The 21,175-nt window shown below is 42.0% G+C and overlaps 1 protein-coding gene across 3 annotated transcripts in view; it reads left to right on the forward strand.

Moving 5' to 3' along the window:
- TRABD2B (TraB domain containing 2B) overlaps positions 1-13,484 on the forward strand; it is a 255,021-nt gene extending 241,537 nt beyond the window's left edge. Inside the window, exons 7-9 of one of the 3 annotated variants that reach the window (XR_013402223.1) lie at positions 1,556-1,617; positions 3,810-3,903; positions 4,011-4,137. Coding sequence is in view for 2 of the 3 variants with exons in the window: in XM_077957824.1 (XP_077813950.1) it covers positions 1,556-1,607 (52 nt within the window). In the remaining variant the exon portion in view is untranslated. Of the gene's footprint in view, positions 1-1,555; positions 1,618-3,809; positions 4,400-13,160 lie in introns of those variants that run through there. The other 2 variants (XM_077957824.1, XM_077957834.1) reach the window with 2 other exon arrangements.
- Positions 13,485-21,175: the final 7,691 nt, after the last annotated feature.

Below are 21,175 nucleotides of genomic sequence, written 5' to 3' on the forward strand. Positions count from 1 at the left end.
CGGGCCACTGCACTCCAGCCTGGGTGACACAGCGAGACTCCGTCTCAAAAAAAAAAAAAAAAAAAAAAGATTTGCCCATGGTCACCCAGCCAATGTCAGACTCCAGAACTGCAGACTTCACCATTCTTCCATGCTGAAGATAAAAGTTGAGCATTTGAGTTGAAGGAGTTAATATCTTGTATAACAGAATATTACTTGGAACTTTCTCTGTTATCTGCAAGTCACATCTGAGGCTCCAAAGCTGAAGATAGTATGTTCCCATTCAGAAGAAGGCAGTCAGTCTACTCTTGCAGGACTTGCTGAGGGACAGCAAAACTGATTTGGAACCTCATATGCCCCCACCCTCCCACCTTCTGCCAACAAGCCAACCGATGGGCCAGATTGAGGCCAGCCATCCTCAGGATATGAGGAGTGGACTGTCAGAGCAGAAACTGCAAGGGGATTGGAAGACACCAGCCAGGGAGAGCTTTGCCCACACCAAGGAAGAACACAGTGGCTCTGAAAAACCCCACATATAAGCCCCTAATCAGGGAAAGAGTTAGCATTTGGATGTCTCCACACAGAGGGCACTGATGTCCTCCTTTCCTTTTATCTCATCTCCCCACCCATCCCTGCAGGAGTCAGAAGCAGCCTCCAGAGGGGACAAGAGGCTTGGGCTTGCCCTGAGCTAAGGGGAAACAAACACTTTGAATTTGGTGAAAAATTTAGATTGATTTTGATCAGATGAGAGTTTTTTATACATGAAAAGGAGATAGTGTCCCTGAGAGTGACAAGGAGAGCTATCGGATCTACATGAGAGGCCGCCAGGGATGGGGAAGGGGTCTGCCATATAACCAGGCGAAGGGGCAGGGGGAGTTGGAAAAAAAATTAAAGTTATTTTCTCTTGGTGCCCCAATGAGTCCAACTGGATCAATAGAGGGATACATTTGGAAACCAGGCCACTAGAATAGGCCACACAAGTAGCACCAGGCAGGGCAAGGAAAAAAGGAATTCAAACCAGACCATCACTGGGATTCTGCCCTCAGGTACCATGGCAATCATTCTTTCCAGTTTATCTGTAAGGAGGCATTGGAGACCCATCTCAGAAGCCACTGCTGGGGCACTTCAGGGCAATTCAATATGATTTTGTGAAGTACATAGTAAGCTGTGTATAATTTTCATTCTAGAGTATGGCTCAAACACTCCCCAAATGAAAGTTCTGAGTCATTTTTTTTTTAAACCTGCAAATTTTGTTATGTGGATATGTCTTAACTGGATAGATCATCAGAGTCCAGATTCTGGAGCCCAGAGAGAACCAAGTCAGCATCCAGCACCCACCACCTTGAGGTGGTACATTTTATCAAAGGATTCTCCATGAGAGATTCTCGAAAGTGACATATCTCTGACTTAAAGTAGGACCTTGATTCACAAACTTGGCACTCAAGTTCACATTTCACATGAAAAGGCCGGTATGAAACATCATTGATACCCATTAACATCCATTATCTTAGGGCCTCATTTTTATCATGTTCCCATGCAGGGTACTGTACATAAATTGTCTCATTCTCTCCTCCAGTGACCCCAAGAGATCAGTGCTACTGAACCTGTATTATAGACATGGACACTGAGCTTCTGAAGGTGAGTTACCTTTTCCAGACCTCACACCTAAGAAGTAGCTGCAAGGATGGGAATAAGACTCATAAGACTCTAAACCTGTGCTTTCTCAACTACCCTAAACCAGGGGCTGACCTAAATTGGAACCTAAATTGTTGCTGTGTCCAGATCTTAACCATCTCAGTTCCCAGCCCAACTCCATCTTTCAGAGAATCTTCCTCCTCCTCCAACCCCCATCACACTACAATACCTGCCCTCTCTTACAGCACATGACAGTCTGACTAATGTAATGATATTTATAGGTAGCTAGATCTTTTTTTTTTTAATGGCTCCCTTGGTCTAAGTCCTCTTCTCTGTCCACACTCACTCCCGCAGTGACCTTAGCCCATTTCATGGCTCTAAATAACTCTGCTGAATCCCAAACCTACACTCCAGACCACCCCTCCCCTGACATTCAGCTGCCACTGAGACCTTTGTACTTGGAGGTCAGAAAGCATCTCCCAGGCAGCATATTCAACACCAAACTTGTGATGTCTTCCCCGAGATCTCCAGCATCCACCTCAGGAAATAGTGCCACTATCTACTTGGTCTCTTAGACAAGACATGGTGGAGTCAACCCTGATCACTCTCCCCACTCATTCCCTATATCCTTTCCATCCTCTTGCTTCTACTATCAGAACATATCCAGAAATGGGCCACATTCATCTCCCACTGCTTCTACCCTGAGCAAGCCACACTCATCTCTCAAGCCTCCCAGCAGGTCTCCTTGTTGCTGTTGTGGCCACCAACTCCAGTCTACACTCCACAAGGTCACAAATCCTTTAAAATGTAAATCAGATCACGGCATTCCCCTGCTCTGAGCTCCCAGTGCTTTCCCATCAGAGTTAGAATGAAATCACCATTGCTTTCCATGAGCTGCCAGGATCCAGTTACCTCTGACATTATTCCCTACCCCCTTCCCCTTGTCACTTCCCAAACATCCCTAGCATCTTCCGGTGTTAGGGCTCTGCACTTGTTCCTTCTGCCCAGAACTTTCTTCCCTAGACATTTTTTCACTTCCTCTCACATCTCTGCTTAAGTGTCACCTTTTCAAAGAGGCCTCCCCTGGTCATTTCATATAAAATATTGCCCACAAGACTCTCTCTATCTTTTTTCCTGTATTAGTTTTCTTCGTATCACCAGTCACCACCTGGCATCGTACTGCAGATTTCTCTGTGCCTGAGGTCAGCACTCACCACCACCACAGGAGCTCCCTGTGGCTCACTCCTTTTGTGCATCTCCACTGCTCTGCCTCCACTGTCTGGCCCAGAGCCAGCTCTCAAAAAAATACTTGTGCTATGAATGTTGAAAAGTTTTGTTTGTGATGAAATTAGGGTTACATATTTTTATGAGATGTGTATAATTATAGATAAATTTAGGCTGGGCATGGTGGCTCGCACCTGTAATCCCAGCAATTTGGGAGGCCGTGGCAGGAGGATAGCTCAGGTCCAGGAGTTCAAGACCAGCCCGGGCAACATGGGAAGACCCTGTCTCTACAAAAAATAAAAAATTAGCCAGGCATTGGTGATGGGCACCTGTAGTCCCAGATACTCGGGAGGGTGAGCTGGGAGAATTGCTTGAGCCTAGGAGGTTGAGGCTGCAGCGAGCTATGATCACACCACTATACTCCAGCCTGGGCAACAGAGTGAGATCCTATCATAGATAGATAGATAGATAGATAGATAGATAGATAGATAGATAGATTGATTGATTGATTGATTAAATAAATAGGTATAGGAAAATTTGAGGCTGGTTTCAAACCTCAATTCAGGGACCTGACCCATTGGCCAGATCTCAGATGTATACAATGTGTCAGTCCCTGCCTGGACCATGAGGACCCACAGAGAAATAGCACATGCTTTTCAGGATATGACTGAAGGCTGAAGTAAAGAATTTTCTTTCTGGTCCATATGAGTGGACCACCAGTTAACAGCAAGCTTTCTCAACCATGGACGTTACACCCTTGCCCTACTAAGGGTGTTACTCTGGGTTGTAGTGACACAAACCTCTACCAAAACAATAATATTCATGAAAAGTAGCATTGACTCAGCCCATCATACTCTCAGCCCTGGGCAAATCCTAGGGATGCTGTGAGTGTGAGTCAAACACAGGCCTGTCTCTCAAGGGCTATGCAGTCTAGGGGGCCATAAATCAATGTGGTGTTGCTGGATTTACAGATGGAGAACTGAGGCCTGGAGAGGGAAATTGACTTGCAAGCTATTGATGGAGCCAGAGAGCAAGGAAGCTCGTCCCATACAGAAGAGATGGGAGGTGGGTGTAGGGGAGGTGGGACTGTGCCGGGGCTGTGTGCTGCATTGAGATCGCCTCTGTGAATCTCCCCAATGACCCTACACAGTGTGGTATTATCCCCTTTACAGATGAGGAAACTAAGTCCCTGACTTAGGGCCACACATGGCCTGAGTGCAGGTGCTCACACAGCCATGGATTTGTCCAGCAGATTCAACCCTCACCAAACACTCGCATTTGGATGAAAATTGCTTCAAGCACTTTGCAAACTAACATGCAAAGACATCATATTATACATTGGGGGAAAAAAGTAATAAAATGTTCAAATCATTAACATCCATGTTTCTATACAACTCTAGGATAAAGTATCAAGTTAATCTCATTCATTAAAATAGTTGCCAAAGACGTTTGTCTTTGGACCCATCAAATATACTGTTTGATGACATCATTCAGTAAAGACAGCTTCTCAGCTCACCCATCTCTTGTTATCCCAAAATAAATTCTGATGTTTGTAAACTGCACAAATTATTAAGTGTTTTTTTATTTGTCAGTTTCATCTTCCAAGGATAATCTTAATGCCCTTAAAATAATGCCCTTAAAAGAAGCATTGAACAAATTTGCATTTGCCTCTTAGATTTAGATATGAATTTTAGAAATAAGAATTTGTTTAAAAAAAAAAATCCCCACCTCCACTGAACTGTGAACTTCTGAGAATAGAGACAGCATCTGATTCATCTCTGTAAGCCAAGTCTACACTTAGCATGGGACCCAGTCCCATATCAGCAACTGCTGCAATAATACTGCATAACAAACCACCCAGCTTAATGGCTTACAATAGTAAACATTTGTTCTCCTGCTCAGATGCTGACTGCAGGCCAGCTTCAGTGTGGCAGTTCTAATCCGGGTTCAGCTGGGTGATGATGTCCACACTGAAGAGCAGCTGGCTGGGCTCCAGGATGCAGCTGAGCTTAAGTCTAGCCCATGTGTGTTCATTCTGGGGCAGGCTGAAGGGGCAGTGGCTTTCAAGAGCATGCTCTTCTTATGGAAATCACCAAAACACGAGCTCCTTTACGTTCTCTGCTGTGTTTCATCCACTAACTTACCACTGGCCAAATCACGTCATATGGCTAAGCCAACATCAATGCAAGGAGAAAGTACTTTTCTCAATGCAAAAGTACATGGCAAAGATTGTGGGTGTGTGATCCTATTACAATGGAATGAAGAATTGGGACCCAAAATTTAATCTACCCCAGTAACCAATAAATATCGACTAAACAAAGGAATGCATGAAATCCTGCTCTACCTGTTTCCAGTGACATAGTTGGGGCTTCCTGTTTAATGTCTCTGAGACTCAGTATCCACATCTATAAAATGGAGCCTGATGGATACGGGACTTAAAACCTAGATGACGGGTTGATGGGTGCAACAAACCACCACGGCACATGTATACCTATGCAATAAACCTGCACATGTAGTCCAGAACTTAAAGTAAAATTTTAAAAACTTTTAAAAAGTAACAACAACAACAACAAAATGGAGTGAATAATGCTTTCCACCACTTAAGTGACCTTCCTGAAGTCTTATGGCGAGCCACTGGTGGAGACAAGATTTGAATGCAGACCTCTTTGTCCCTTCAATCATGAAAAGAGCCCTGGACTTGAGATCAGACAGACCCGAAGGCAAATCCTATCCTTGTCATGGGTTTGCCATGTGACCTTGGCCAAGTCCTTTACCCTCTCTGTACATCAGGGTTTCTCTCTATACAACAAGGAGGGGGTACCAGTCCAATGCTAAGCTCTCATTCTTCATGCCTTCTAAACTCATTCATCAATTCAACAAATATTAATGTTAGAACAGAATACATCTCAGGGTGCCATGTTAGATCCTGGGAGTAGGGCAGGGATCTTCAGTACAGGCCCTTAACTCTTGGAAAAATCTCCCATTCCCTCACCCCCTTCCCCAAGCTTGTCTCCAAGGGCCTCAGCTCTGCTGGGACATCAACAGTGGAGCTGTTGGTATCACTCTATGTTATAGTCACCAGCCTCCGCTGGGCTTTCAAGGCTGCCCAGCATTGCTGCTTTATTTCTGCAATCACTTCCCTCTTGAGCTCCTTGTAATGACCATTGCATACCTGTCCCATCCCCAGAATTCTGACATCCATCTCCTCCCTTAGTCTCAGTATGTAACCTTGCCTCCTACTTCCTAGTAAAAGTTGAAGACCTCAGATGAGAGCTTCCTCAACTTCCTGCTACCCTCCCTCCATACCCACCTTCCTGTCCTCTCCTCATTCCCCCTTGCTCCACTTGAGGCCCTGCCTCTGCTCCCCTTCAAAGACATTTCTGCCACCTGGGCTTTGGAACCCCTCCCCCTCCCACCTTTGCAGGGGTTCACAAGATCAATTTTCTCTTCTCAACAGCTCCCTCTCAACCAGATTATGAGCATCAATATTTAAACATGCTTAAGTCTTTTACACCTTAAAAGTAAAATTCTCTCTGTGACCTAACATCCCCTTCCAGCTGCCAGCTAATTTCCCTTCTCTCATTCTATGGCAGTCAGATTTCTTAGCTACAAGTAACAGGAGCCAACTTTTGCTGATTTAAGCAAAAATGGAACTGATTAAAAGGATATTGAAACATATGTCCACAAAAAGACCTGTACACAAATGTTCATTGCAGCCTTATTCATCGTAGCCAAAAACTGGACATGGCTTTAATATTCACCAACAGGTGAGTGGATAAGCACAGGCAGTATATTAAATACTGCAGAATATGATCCAGCACCAAGAAAGAATTAACTACTGTAGATAAACATGTTTAGTGTAGGTAGGCACACACCTATATGGATGACTCTCGAAAACATTAAGCTGAGGGAAAGAAGTCAGATACAACAATATTGATTGAATTTGTATAAATCTGTAGAATAGGAAAAACTATAAATATAGAAACAAATAAGCAGTTCCCTTGGACCAGGAGTCAGTGGGAAATGAATTGCAAAAGGGTGCAAGGCAACTTTTTGGGGTGATGGAAGTGTTGCATATCTTGATTACAAAAGTGGTCACATAGGTGTACATATTTTTCAAAATTCATTGCCTTGTACCTCAATAAAGTGTACTTTAAAAGCTATAGATACATACATACATACATAGTTAATAGGTGCATAGATACTTGGTTGGCTTACAGAATTGCCAGGAGGTTGGGGAAACCAGTTTGGGTCTGCTTCTAAAACCACCACTACCACCACCACCACTTGCACCAACATGACAACCACCATCACTGCCGTCACCATCACCATCACTGTCACCACCCCCGTCATGGCCACCACCACCACTATCACCATAACCACTGCCACCACCATCACCACCACCATCACCATCACCACCACCATCACTACCACCACCACCACCACCATCACCACCATCACCACCACAACTCTTGCCATTGCCACCACCACCACCATCACCACCATCACCACCACCACCACCATCACCACCACCATCACCATCACCATCACTATCCCCACCACCACCACTTCCACCACCACCACCATCACCACCACCACCACCACCATCATCAGCACCATCATCACCACCACCACCATAACCATCACCACCAGCATCACCACTTCCACCACCACCACCACCACCACCACCACTGCCACCACCACAACCGTCACCACAACTCCCACCATCGTCACCGCCACCACCACCATCACCACCACTGCCACCAACACCACCACCACCACTTCCACCACCACCACCACCACCACCATCACTACCACCATCACCATCACCACCACCACCATCACTACCACCATCACCACCACCACCACCACCATCACCACCACCACCACCATCACTACCACCATCACCACCACCACCACCGTCATCACTACCACCATGACCACCACCACCACTACCATCACCATCACCACCACCACCACCACCACCACCATCAATACCACCATCACCATCACCACCACCACCACCATCACCATCACCACCACCACCACCATCACTACCACCATCACCACCACCACCACCGTCATCACTACCACCATGACCACCACCACCACCACCATCACCATCACCACCACCATCACCATCACCACCACCATCACCACCACCACCACCATCCCCATCACTATCACTACTGCCACCACCATCACCATCACCACCACCACCACTTCTACCACCAACACCTCTGTCACCCTCACCATTCCTACCACCACACCACCACCACCACTTCCACCAACATGACCACCACCATCACCTCCATCATCATCTCCATCACTACCACCACCACCACCACTTCCACCAACACGACAACCACCACCACCATCACTACCACCACCACTTCCACCACCACTTCCACCACTTCCACCGACATGACCACCACCATCACTTCCATCACCACCACCATCACCACCACCCCCCCGGCCATTGCCACCACCCCTACCATCGCCACTGCCACCACCATCACCATCACCATCGCCACCACTATTACAACCACCACCACCACCATCACCACCACTAACACCATCACCAATACCACTACCACCACTTCCCTTTCTGTTGGTGCCACGGTGAGCCCTGCTCACACCACTGTAGCCAGCTCTGCTATCCCAGGAACTCATCATTTTACAGCCACCAGTGCTCTCAGAAAACATTCCTCTTGTGCTTCACTTGTTCCTGATTTTGAGTCTGGGACAACACTTCTGATACATAAGCCTTGTCCTATGCTCATCACCTCTCAAGGCCAGCTGGGAAGGCAGGTACTGTATCTATCTGGTAACTTCCTCATGTGTAATGTGAGACAGGCTCTGTTTCTCAGCAAGATTCATAGGTAGAGAGTTCTCCAAAAATAGGGAGATGATGCAGTTACTGGACAACTGAAAAGAGTGACAGGTGCCTACTCCTACACCTTACACAAACTCCTCAAAACAGTTGTATACACTAGCTACCTCTGTTCCATCCCCCATTCTCTTCCCCACTGCAGTCCAGCTTGTATGACCATCACTCTCCCAAATATGGCTTGCTAAGGTCACCAACGGCCTCCCTTTCTCTTAACCTAACAGACATCTTTTTTTTTTTTTAGCAGTATTTGGTGAATTTATTTGATTGATTTAACAAAAATAAACTATGTTCCTGTTCTAAAACTGAATCTAGTGAGGGAGACTTCTGTTACAAATTACAAGGTATGAGGGAGGCAATAAGGGAAAGCTCATATACCACACTAGTTTGTCTCATAAGCTCCATGTGCCTTTTCTTTTTTTTTTCCGCCCCCCATGTGCCTTTTCTTACAAACCAAAGTACTCCCATCAATTAATGGGAATTTTTTAAACTTTTATTTTAGGTTTGGGGGTACATGTGAAGGTTTGTTACACAGGTAAACACACGCCACAGGGGTCTGTTTGTACATATTATTTCATTACCCAGGTATTAAGACCAGTACCCAACAGTTATCTTTCCTGCCCCTCTCCCTCCTTCCAGCCTCCACCATCAAGTAGACCCCAGTGTCTATTGTTTCCTTCTTTGTGTCCATGGGTTCTTATAACTTGGCTCCCACTTATAAGTGACAGCATGTGGTATTTGATTTTCTGTTCCTGAGTTAGTTTGCTAAGGATAATAGCCTCCAGCTCCATCCATGTTCATGCAAAAGATATAATCTCATTCTTTTTTATGGCTGCATAGTATTCCATGGTGTATATGTATCATGTTTTCTTTATCTTGTGCCATTGATGGGCATTTATGTTGATTCCATATCTTTGATATTGTGAATACTGCTGCAATGAACATTTGTCTGCATGTGCCTTTATGGTAGAATGATTTATATTCCTCTGGGTATATACCCAGTAATGGGATTGCTAGGTCAAATGGTAGTTCTGCTTTTAGCTCTTTAAGGAATTGTCATACTGCTTTCCACAATGATTGAACTAATTTGTACTCCCACCAACAGTGTATAAGTGTTCCCTTTTCTCCACAACCTCCCCAGTATCTGTTATTTTTTTACTTTAAATAGTAATAGCCATTCTGACTGGTGTGAGATGGTATCGCATTGTAGTTTTGATTTGCCTTTCTCTAATGATCAGTGAGATTGTGCTTTTTTTCATATACTTGTTGGTCACATGTATGTCTTCTTTTGAAAAATGTCTGTTCATGTCTCTTGCCCACTTTTTAACGGTTTTTTTTCCTCTTGAAAATTTGTTTGAGTTTCTTATACATGCTGGATATTAGACCTTGGTCAGATGCATAGTTTGCAAATATTTTCTCCCATTCTGTAAGTGGTCTGTTTACTCTGTTGATAGTTTCCTTCTGTTGTGCAGAAAGTTTTAAGTTTAATTAGATCCCACTTGTCAATTTTTGCTTTAGTAGTGATTTCTTTTGGTGTCTTTGTCATAAAATCCGTGCCTGCTCCTCTGTCCAGGATGATATTGCCTAAGTTGTCTTACAGGGTTTTTATAGTTTGGGGTTTTACATGTAAGTCTTTAATCCATCTTGAGTTGATTTTTGTATAAGGTATAAGGAAGGAGTCCAGTTTCAATCTTCTGCATATGGTTAGCCAGTTATCTCAGTACCATTTATTGAATAGGGAATATTTTCCCCATTGCTTGTTATTTTCCGCTTTGTAGAAGATCAGATGGTTGTAGATGTGTGGCCTTATTTCTGGGCTCTCCATTCTGTCCCATTGGTCTATCTGTCTGTTTTTGTATCCCCATCATGCTGTTTGGGTTACTGTAGCCTTATAGTATAGTTTGCAGTTGGGTAACATGATGCCTCCAGCTTTGTTCTTTTTGCTTAGGATTGCCTTGGCTACTCAGGCACTTTTTTGGTTCTATATGACTTTTAAAATAGTTTTTCCTAGTTCTGTGAAGAATGTCATTGGTAATTTGATAAGAATAGCATCAAATCTGTAAATTGCTTTGGGCAGCAGCCATTTTAATGATACTGGTTTTTCCTATCCAGGAGCCTGGGATGTTTTTCCATTTGTTTGTGTCTTCTCTGATTTGTTTGAGAAGTGTTTTGTAATTCTCATTGTAGAGATCTTTCACCTCACTAATTAGCTGTATTCCTAAGCATTTCATTCGTTTTGTGGCAATTGTGAATGGGATTGCCTTTCTGATTTGGCTCGCAGTTTGGCTATTGTTGGTATATAGGAATGCTAGTGATTTTTGTACATTGATTTTGTATCCTACAACTTTGCTGAAGTTGTTTATCAGCTGGAAGAGCTGTTGGGCTGAGACCATGGGGTTTTCTACATATATAATTACATCGTCTGCAAACAGATAGTTTGATTTCTTCTCTTTCTATTTGGATGTCTTTATTTCATTCTCTTACCTGATTGTTCTGCTTAAGACTTCCAATACTATATTGAATAGAAGTGGTGAGAGAAGGCATCCTTGTCTTGTGCTAGTTTTCAAGGGGAATGCTTCCAGTTTTTGCCCATTCAGTATGATGTTGGCTGTGGGTTTGTCATAGATGACTCTTGTTATTTTGAGGCATGTTCCTTCAATGCCTAGTTTATTGAGTGTTTTAAACATGAAGGGGTGTTGTATTTTATTGAAAGCCTTTTCTGTGTCTAGTGAGATAATCATGTGCAAACAGCTTCTTCTACAGGCTTCAGTGACACCGCCTCCTGAATTTATTTCTAACTTCCCTCATTTATCGCTTTGTAAGATCATCTTCCTGTGCCCAGCCTTTCAATGTCGGAGTTCCCCATGGCTCAGCCTAAGGCCTCTTCTCTTCTCCTCCATTCCCATCTGTCACTGGTGACTCACATTTATCTCTCTGGCCCAGAGAGACCTCTTGTCCAAGCTTCAGATCTAGTTGACATCTGCATTTAGCTGTCTCTAAGGCAATAAGTCACACTCCTCTCTTCCATTCGAAACCAACAGAGAGATATGGGAATCATATAGGAGGAGAAAAAAATATCAGCCTCAGTACTGGTGAATCTAGATTGAAAAGGCTGCTTTGATGTGTGGCCACAATCATACTTCCTAAAACTTATCCCAACACAAGTCCTTTGGGTGATGCACCCAGGTGAGCATTTAGGTCAGCAGAGCAAACATATTCCTGCAGAATCACTTCTATATGCCCACTGAACAACAATAATAGGAGCAAAGAGGGTACAAACTCTGGATAAACTCTAGAAGGCAGGCCAGACACTGCCCCAACATGCTTCCTACATGAAAGAAGGAGCAGAGCAGAACATGCCAAGCCTGCAGGCAATCCTCTCTCCCCGGTTCAGTCTTGGCTACCTTCAGATCTCATCTTTAGTACCTTCCACTGGGCAACCATCTCTGCAATCCTTCCTTCTCTACAAACCCAGGTCACCTCCTCATCATAGCCCTTCATAGGCCCCCTTTTCTTTCTTCGGGGTCCATCTCAAGTCTGCCACTACTGACTCACTGGGGGCTAATGGATGGCCATCACACTCACTTCTCATAAGCCACAGGACCTCAGGGAGGTGGCTGACCAGCCGCCCTTTTATCCTCACCATCTATCCCAGCGACAGGCACAAGATGGGCCTCAATCAATACTTATATTAAGTGAATGAATGAATTTGATGATCCCTCAGTTTATTTTCTCTCTTCCGGACCAAGCACTGTCTGAGCCATTCCCTTATTCCTGCCACCACCACCCCCCCACACCCATCTATGTGTGTGTGTGTGTGTATGTGTATGTCTCCTTCACTCCAGTCCACTATTCTTTCTTTACTTCTCTCCCTTCCTCGCTCCCACCCAGAGATTCCTTACAGCTTTGCCAAAAATTCCTCAGCCCAAAACTTTTGCGGCCACAGCGCCACCTAGAGTTCATCTATAAGATGGGCCAACCCCAGAGCCCTTGACCGCTGTCCAGCCCAGTGCAGCCCAACTCTGCCTTGGCCCCTCCACCTTATGTTCTGGGCACATCTCTGGGTCTTCACACTTCATTTTCCTGGATTCAATGTGTTACCATTTCTACAATCCCCTAAGTGCCTAGTGGAGACTTTAAAACAGAAAACTGCAGCAGGGCAGAGAGAGGTACAGATGTGGTTCAAAGTATTTCCCTCTAATGTTTGATCTACCTGTCTTTCCCTTCTTCTCTCCAGTTCTGTTTTTCTCTGCTCAGGTTTAGCTAGTAATTCCAATTGGTATTATAATACAGCAAATATTTCATGAGCAACAACAATATTTAAGGCCCCATGCAAGGTATCAAGAGGAAGTTCCAGTTATGGGAGAAGGCATGTGAAAGGAAACAAGTATTTCTCTTATTCTCAGCTACTATTTCTTTTCTAAACCCACAGGCATTGTTCTGGCAGTTTGGACTGAATGCCTCAAACACTGGTCTGGTAATTTCATCATGTGGTCAGAGGTTCATGAATAAGAAAGTGCAATCCATCATTGTATGTAACGGCAAACATGTAGAAACAACCAAGCTGCCCAACAATAGAAGACTAAATAGCACATCCACTTGCTTGAATACTATGCCACTAAAGTAATGGATATAAATGTTTTATAATAATGTGAAGACTTAGTTTTGAGCTAATTTGGGATAGGAAAACAGTTTACAACTTGTGCAGGAAGTATTATCTCAATTGTGTAAAATAAAAATACATGTGTGGAAAGATTATGAGAGAATACTCTTAAATATTCTTAATGGTTGTTCTGAGGCATTCATTTTTTCTTTTTCTTTATTCCCTAAAATCTTCACAATGAGCTTGTGTTTCATTTACAATGGAAAATCAGAATAAACCTAAAAAATACTAGAATAATCTGAAAGAAAAGACATATTTAAAAATATGAAATAAATATGTATTAAGATGGTTCTCTCAGAGAATAAAACAGTGGCTACTACAGGTAGAGAAGGGGAGAGAGAATGGGAGATGCAGGTCAAAGCATATAAAATAGCACATATGTGGGATGAACAAGTAGAGAGGCCTAAGGTACCACATGGAAACTAAAGTTAATAAAATTGTATTGCATTAGTGGGGAAATGGTTCTCCAAATAGTCTACAAAGCTCATTATCAAACTGGGAAGTCTTTGGACTTTTCCTACCCCAGGGATAGAGAGTTTCGAGGTCTTCTGAGACCCACCAGATTCAAGGTCAAGAAGGAAGCACAAATGTCTTCCTATAGCCCTGGGCTCAGCCAACATCTCCTCGGTACTTAGAAATGTGATTGGATCCCAGCATTAGGGAACATGTCTCAACCACTGGGCCTGCCACAGAGCATCACAGTCCACTGAGAGAGCAAATCAAACACTGGGGACTGATGTGTGAAAGCTGTTACTGCAGGTGTGACCGCTCCCCGCCAACTCCCACCACCAACCCGTGGTGGGAGTCATAGCGACCAACCCGTGTAGTGGCTGTCCAATTACAGAGGAGCAGGGGCTGCGGCCATGTCTTCTCTCCACACCCTGTGAGCATTACCAGGCATACGGTGGTTGACCATTGAAGACTTGCTGAATGTGAATCCTTCTCCACTAGGTTCTTGCTCATATCCTGCCCCATTGCATCCTCACAGCAACCCCATGAGAAAAAGGACATTATTATACCTATTTGTCAGAGAACAAAACACATATGTCAAGTGGTGAAGTGATCTGTTCAAGGGCACACTTCTGGAAACTGGCAGAACTGAGATGCTGTCTCAAGATCTGTCTGTTGCAAGCCCCACATTCTCTGTCTTGAGAGTGGCTGCATGAAGGAGCATATAAGGGAGACAGAAGTTTGACTTTGAGTTTGACCTGACCTTGAGTCTGACCTGACCCTGAATCAAGTGCCATCCCCACTAATTCATTATGTGACTTTGGGCAAGAAACTGCTTTGAGCCTTGGTTTCCTCAACTGCATAATGAAGACAATAATAATGCTTACCTTGCAGAGTTATTGTGAATATTAAACACACACAGAGACACATGGTCCCTCTGTGGGGTGGCTCTGATATTATTTGCATTGTTCAAGAGTATACAAAAAAATAAGGAAATCTTCAAAACATCTTTAAAAAATGGGCCATAACGTTAGAAAAACTCAATAAATACTGTACTTAAAAAAAAGAAAACTGCCGGGTAATCTCACTTAGAGATTTAGATGCAAAAGCTTTAGTAAAATATTAACAATCAGGATACAGAAGAACATTAAAATAATACTACTATTTCCAAGTGGGATTTATTTCACAATGTAAGGATAGGTCAATATTAGGAAATCTACTATTATTCATCATATTAAAAGAGCAAAGAAGAAAAATCAGATGATGGTTCCCAGGGACAATGACAAGATATGTTATAGAATTCAATAATTCTTGATAAAAAAGAAACAAAATGCAAAATAGAGTGGAAATGGATGATGTTCCTAAGTGTATCTTCCTTGGGATAATGAAAAGCAGTATCATCTTTAATGTCACAAAAGCACTATCACTGAAATCCCAGAGAAAGATAAGAATGGCCACTTCTACTATTATTTTTCCTTATTCTAAAGATACTTGTTGCAGGAGGCAGGGATGCAGAACTATTTCTTCTCCACTTATGATGTTTTCTTCATCTTGGAGGGAGCCCAGTCAGAACAACATACCTGGCCTTTCTCCATCCCTCATTCACTCTACTCCAGGGAAAATGGAGTGGCTTAGATTGGTATATTTGGGAGACTTCCTTTGGGAGAGACCTGCCCACAGAGCGTACACCTTCCCCTCTGCACCTACCCCCATACCTTCATCTTACAGGAGCAGCTGCCACTCACTCCACCACATGACAGCGTCCATACTCATCCCACAGTGCCCATGACATGGTAAGTAAGTCCGTTTTAGAAAATCTCCTTACCTTACAGATATGAGCCACATTCTCCAATAACTAGTCCTCGTGGATAAAACTGGTGCTAGTGTCTGCTTTGTACTTTCCCTGTCTTGAGCAGGGAAGAGGAGAGTATTGATTGAATTCCCTGAGACTCCATAAGTACTAATCAATGCAGTAAGACAAGACAAACAAAATTGAGGTTTAAAAAAATGAAATGAAGAAGGGAAAACCTGAGAAAGTATTTACAGAAAGATTAAGAGGGCTCAGGAATTCAGTTAAATACAAAATAAATAGCTCTAACATATACAAATAACATTCAATTCGAAGATATAGTGTAATGGAGGAAAAATTTGTAATAGCAACGACAAAGATAAAATATACAGGAATAAACTCAACTAGAAATGTGCAAGATCTTTGTGTAGAAGCCCTAAAGACATTCCCAAGAGACATGAAAACATACTTGAATAAAGGGAAAGGCTAGCCTGTTCCTGAATGGGAAGACACGTCGTAAAGATGTCAGTTCTCCCTAGGTTAATATAAAATTTAACGTAATCCTGATGAAAGGATCAACAATATTTTTTGAACCGAATAGTCAATTCTAAAGTTTATATGGTAAAATGTGTGCAATAATATTCTGTAAAAGTCTAAAAAGGAAGCGTAATGAGGGATGGCTAGCCCTATAGTTAAAACAACATTTACAAAGTCATGCTGATTAAAACAATGTGGTACTGGCACAAAGACAGATCAACAGAACAGAATGAAAAGTCCAGAAAAAGATAAAGATACAGACTGGAATTTAGTGTATTGTGAAGCTGGCATTTCATATCAGTAGGGGAAAGATGCATTATTTAATAAATGATATGGCAACAACTAGGTAGTCTTCTGGGACAAAGTAAATTTGAATTTAACCTTACATCTTACTTCAGGATAAATTTCAGATGAATCAAAGATTCAAATGTAAAAAAAATAAAAGTTCAAAGGAGCATGAGAGAATGATTTTATAATTTCAGAGCAAGGATGACCTTTCTAAATATGACAAAATCAAGAGTCACAAATTTTTAAAAAGCTAGTGTTTAACTATAAAAAGCTATAAATTTTATTCATGGCAAAAACACTCGATAAAAAGCATCAATAGAATTATTTTTAGAACTTGGCTTGGCGCCATGGCTCATGCCTGTAATCCCAGCACTTTGGGAGGCCAAGGTGGGAGGATTGCTTAAGCTTAGGAGTTCGAAACCAGTCTGGCCAAAATGGTGAAACCCTGTCTCTACTAAAAATACAAAAATTAGCTGGGTGTAGTGGCAGGCACCTGTAATCCCAGCTACTCAGGAAGCTGAGACACCAGAATTGCTTGAACCCCAGAGGGGTGGGGGCACAGGGCAGAGATTGCAGTGAGCCAAGATAGCACCACTGCACTCCAGCCTAGGCGACAGAGCGAGCCTCCATCTCGAAAAAAAAAAAAAAAATTTTTTTTTGGAACTTCACAAACTCTTTCTAACATTCATATGAAACATGTACCCCTTGAATCTAAAATAATAAAAATTAAATAAAGTTCATATGGAAAAGTAAATATGTAAAAATGATTTATAAGAAAATTGAAGGACAAATAATGAACTGAGGAAAATACTTTTAACCCATATCACAGGCAAAAGTAAATTTCCTTTAAAATGTAAGCTCTGAAAATTGATTAAAAAGATCAACACTTCACTCCCACTCCAAAAATAGATAAAGGATATAAAACACACAATTCAGAGAAAAGGAAAGATGTTCACAATTAAAATACAAGAAATGCAAATTAAGACTTCACTAAGATCTCTTTTACACCTACCAGACTGGCCATGATAAAAGAAATTCAATAATATACTATGTTGGCAAGGATATGTTGAAACCAACAACACATGCTGGGGGAGTGTAAATTGGGTCTGCTCCCTTGAATGGCAATTAAAGTACATGTGTACATGATCTGTGTACCAGCAACTCCCCATTTCTAGGAATTTATCCTACTGACATAATTATGCACCTGCAAAGTGATGTTGGTACAAAAATTGTTATTTGTAGCATTGTTTGTAATAGTAAAGAATTAGAAACAACCTAAATGTTAATTAATAGGGGACGTTTAAATATGTTGAGGTATACTCATCAATTCCATTCTTTGCAACCATGGAAAAGCATAAGAATGATCTTAGCGAGTTGCTAAGGAATGTTCTGCAAAATACATTGTTAGGTGCAAAAAGTGAGATGGAGAAGAACACAGTGTACAGTATGCTCCCATTTGTTGTTTGTTTGTTGTTTTTGAGATGGAGTCTCGCTCTGTCACCCAGGCTGGAGTGCAGTGGCACAATCGCGGCTCACTGCAACCTCTGCCTCCCAGGTTCAAGTGATTCTCCTGCCTCAGCCTCCTGAGTAGCTGGGATTACAGGCACCTGCCGTCATGCTCCACTAGTTTTTTGCATGCTTCCATTTGTTTTTTAAAAAGGAGCAGGATGGGGTGACCATATACGCACATTCATTTACAAATAAATAAAAATATCTCTGGAAGGAGACACTGGATCATCCAGAAGTGGGAGTCAGGAGAGGGGATGGCTGAAAGGCTGGAGACAGACGTGGGAAGGAGACTTTTCACTTTTGTAACTTCTATAGTTAGGGTCATGTGAATTTATTCAATTTTTAAAATAATTTTTTTTAGAAAAACAAAAATTTACATGTGATTTCAGTCTTTGGGGGCAGAATATCTATTCATTTTGGGAAAATACATGAACTGGCCATTTAGTAATATCTTATAAAGCAAATAGTCTCCGGTTTCTTTTTGGGGAACATTTAAGGAGCTTAAAGTGGATATTTGATCATGTGGTTGTAGTCAGGGCTGTGTTTCTATAGGTTTTATTGTCCTGTAAAAAAACACACAAAAATAGAAAAACTACTTATTTGCTCTATATGAGTTAGAGTTCACTGTGCTTGTATGTGTGTGTGTGTGTGTGTGTGTGTGTGTGTGTGTGTGTGTTCTTATTTAATAGTAGTTCTCCAGACAGTCTAAGCTGAGAGTCTGGAGATATGTCCAGACATGATACCTGAAGGACCAACGGTAATAATTAACTGGGCTGGGTCAAACGAAGCTCTAGCTGACCTCGGTTATAATGTCCTCCACAGGTTATTTAAGCCTAAATGACTCAGGCTTTGGGAAGTGTGCTGACTGATGTTCAATTGTTACTTTCCGATGTAATTGTCTTGGGACACTTAGGACAAGGCTTCATTCTTACAAATACAAATAAGGAAGTAGACATCCCTATTGTCAGTCATCTAGGCCAGTCATCGATCCTGACACTGGAAATGACAGAAGACTCCTTCTCATTGGGCCTTGTGGTGGTTGGTCCAAAATTGTAACATACACACACTCAATGAATTCCTGGCTAGGGGCGGTGGGGGAGGGGTGCTCCAGCCTCTCTTCTGCAGGGACATGTAGGGAGGTAAGCAGGCAATGCTTTGAAACTGATCTTAGAATGGACTTGGGCTCTAGGGCTCTAAGAGAAACCCCCGGTAGTAGAGATTATATTATCCTCTACGGAATGCCCCCTTGATTGTCCCTGAACCTTCCCATCAAAAGATATGAACAATCTCCACTCTTCTATGAGAAATCAAGGGAACGGTAGGCCAGAGTGGTGGAGGGAAGAGCAGCATCTGTTGCTTCCCAAGGCCAGTGGTGGAAAGAACAGCCTCTGGCAGAGCACTATGGGTCTGAAGCACAATTGCATTTGGTCCAATAGGGCAGCATGACATGAGACCCAAACAGAAGAGCTGGAGTCACAGCACCGAGATCACACACACCCACATCGTATTCAGGTCCCGGGCACTGAGACTGCACACACCCACATCATATTCAGATCCTGGTCTCTAACACTATTCCTCACTAAAAGGAATTGGGATCTTTTAGAGGGCAGGTGGTTCTATGCCTTGGAGAAAAAATGGAAAGTAAGGATGGCTATCAAGCATCCTGCTATTGCCGGAAAATAAGATTGCTTTCAAGGATATCAGCGTAGCATTAAAAGACGGGAGGGGGCAGCTGAAAGTGCTTTCCACTGGCAAAGTTGTGATCATCTGAACAGCAAAAAGAAAGAGGAAATGAGGAGGAGAGGAAGAAATATAGTTGATTAGAACAAATAAGCTAATGAAAAGCCATGAATTCATGACACTAAAAAAAGTTAATATAAATTATACAAAAAGGTGGTTGTAATTAAAAGGTAAAATAATAAGATCTATTTGTTTTCATTATTCCAATAAGTTGAGATATGGTTACATATGGATCTTTTATTTTTTGCTAGTCATTGTATTTCTTTATAAAGTATTGCCATGTATCTGTTTCTAGCTATAGAAACAGGAAGGAAAAATAACAGGGAACCATGAGTAACTAAGATGTCATGGAAATGGTAAAAGAACCAAAAGAATAAGGTGGCACTGCTGGCCTCACTGACAATCAGATGGAAGATGAACTTGGTGAGCCAGCCCTGGCAGGCATGTGGACCCAGTAACCAAGCAGACGGAACATTTTGCCAGGTGTTTCACAGTGATGTATTAGCTGAATGTCTTGGGGAGGAGAAAAACATGCAGACCCAATCTCTCATCTCCTATGAAACCTCTAGATGACCCCACTAATTACAAGATAATAAAAGGTATCTAGCAGTCTTAAATAATGCTCACAGACCACATCCATATGTCACAATGACAGGACAATGGGTTATATAACGTTGACCAAGTGAAACTTGCAATGTATAAAATTTTGGAGAGAGACACGAGGTTGTAATAAAATGGAAGACTGTGTAAAAGACCCAGACTTACAAATGTCATTGATGTAACAAGTGAAGATTAAGCAAAAAAAAAAAAAAATCAAAAAAATGCAGCCCAGTCTATTGACCAATGGCTCTTCAAAACTCTTGGAAAAAGTAATCAGTTTCCATGTCAAATTAAGAATTGAATAGGTAACCCAGATCCTATCCTGGGTTATTATTACTTTTTGTTTCAATCTAGAAAGTTATCGTACCCTAGGTAGGTATCAAAATAAATATATGAAAAGCTAAGAAGATATAAAATTCTAGAAATAACAAAGAAATAAACTAACCCATGGAACTGATGCTTTAAGAATAAGTATAAATGGCAACATAGTCATAAGTTATAATAATTCTGTTTTGTATATGTTTAATGTGTTTGCTTCCTAAGTTTGATAGAGTCAAAAGTATATATTGCAAAATTTATAATTGTGGTTTAAACTATGTAAAACAATGTGCTTATTTAAGTTTATAGCATATTAAAATATTTAACTATTGCTTTGTTTCTAATTATTATTTGATGTTTAATAATATCTTTTAAAATATTTTTTAAAATACCAGTGGTAGTGAGTCTTTCTCTACAAGCCCAGACACCACTTGGTCATTGTTTCAGTTATCTACTTTTGTGTACCAACTATCCCAAAACTCAGTAACTTTTTTATTATATCTCTTGATTTCACAGGTCAAGAGTTCAGACAGGGCTTGGCAGGGTAGTTCTT

Source organism: Macaca mulatta, chromosome 1, assembly GCF_049350105.2.
Source record: "Macaca mulatta isolate MMU2019108-1 chromosome 1, T2T-MMU8v2.0, whole genome shotgun sequence".
Taxonomy (NCBI): domain Eukaryota; kingdom Metazoa; phylum Chordata; class Mammalia; order Primates; family Cercopithecidae; genus Macaca; species Macaca mulatta.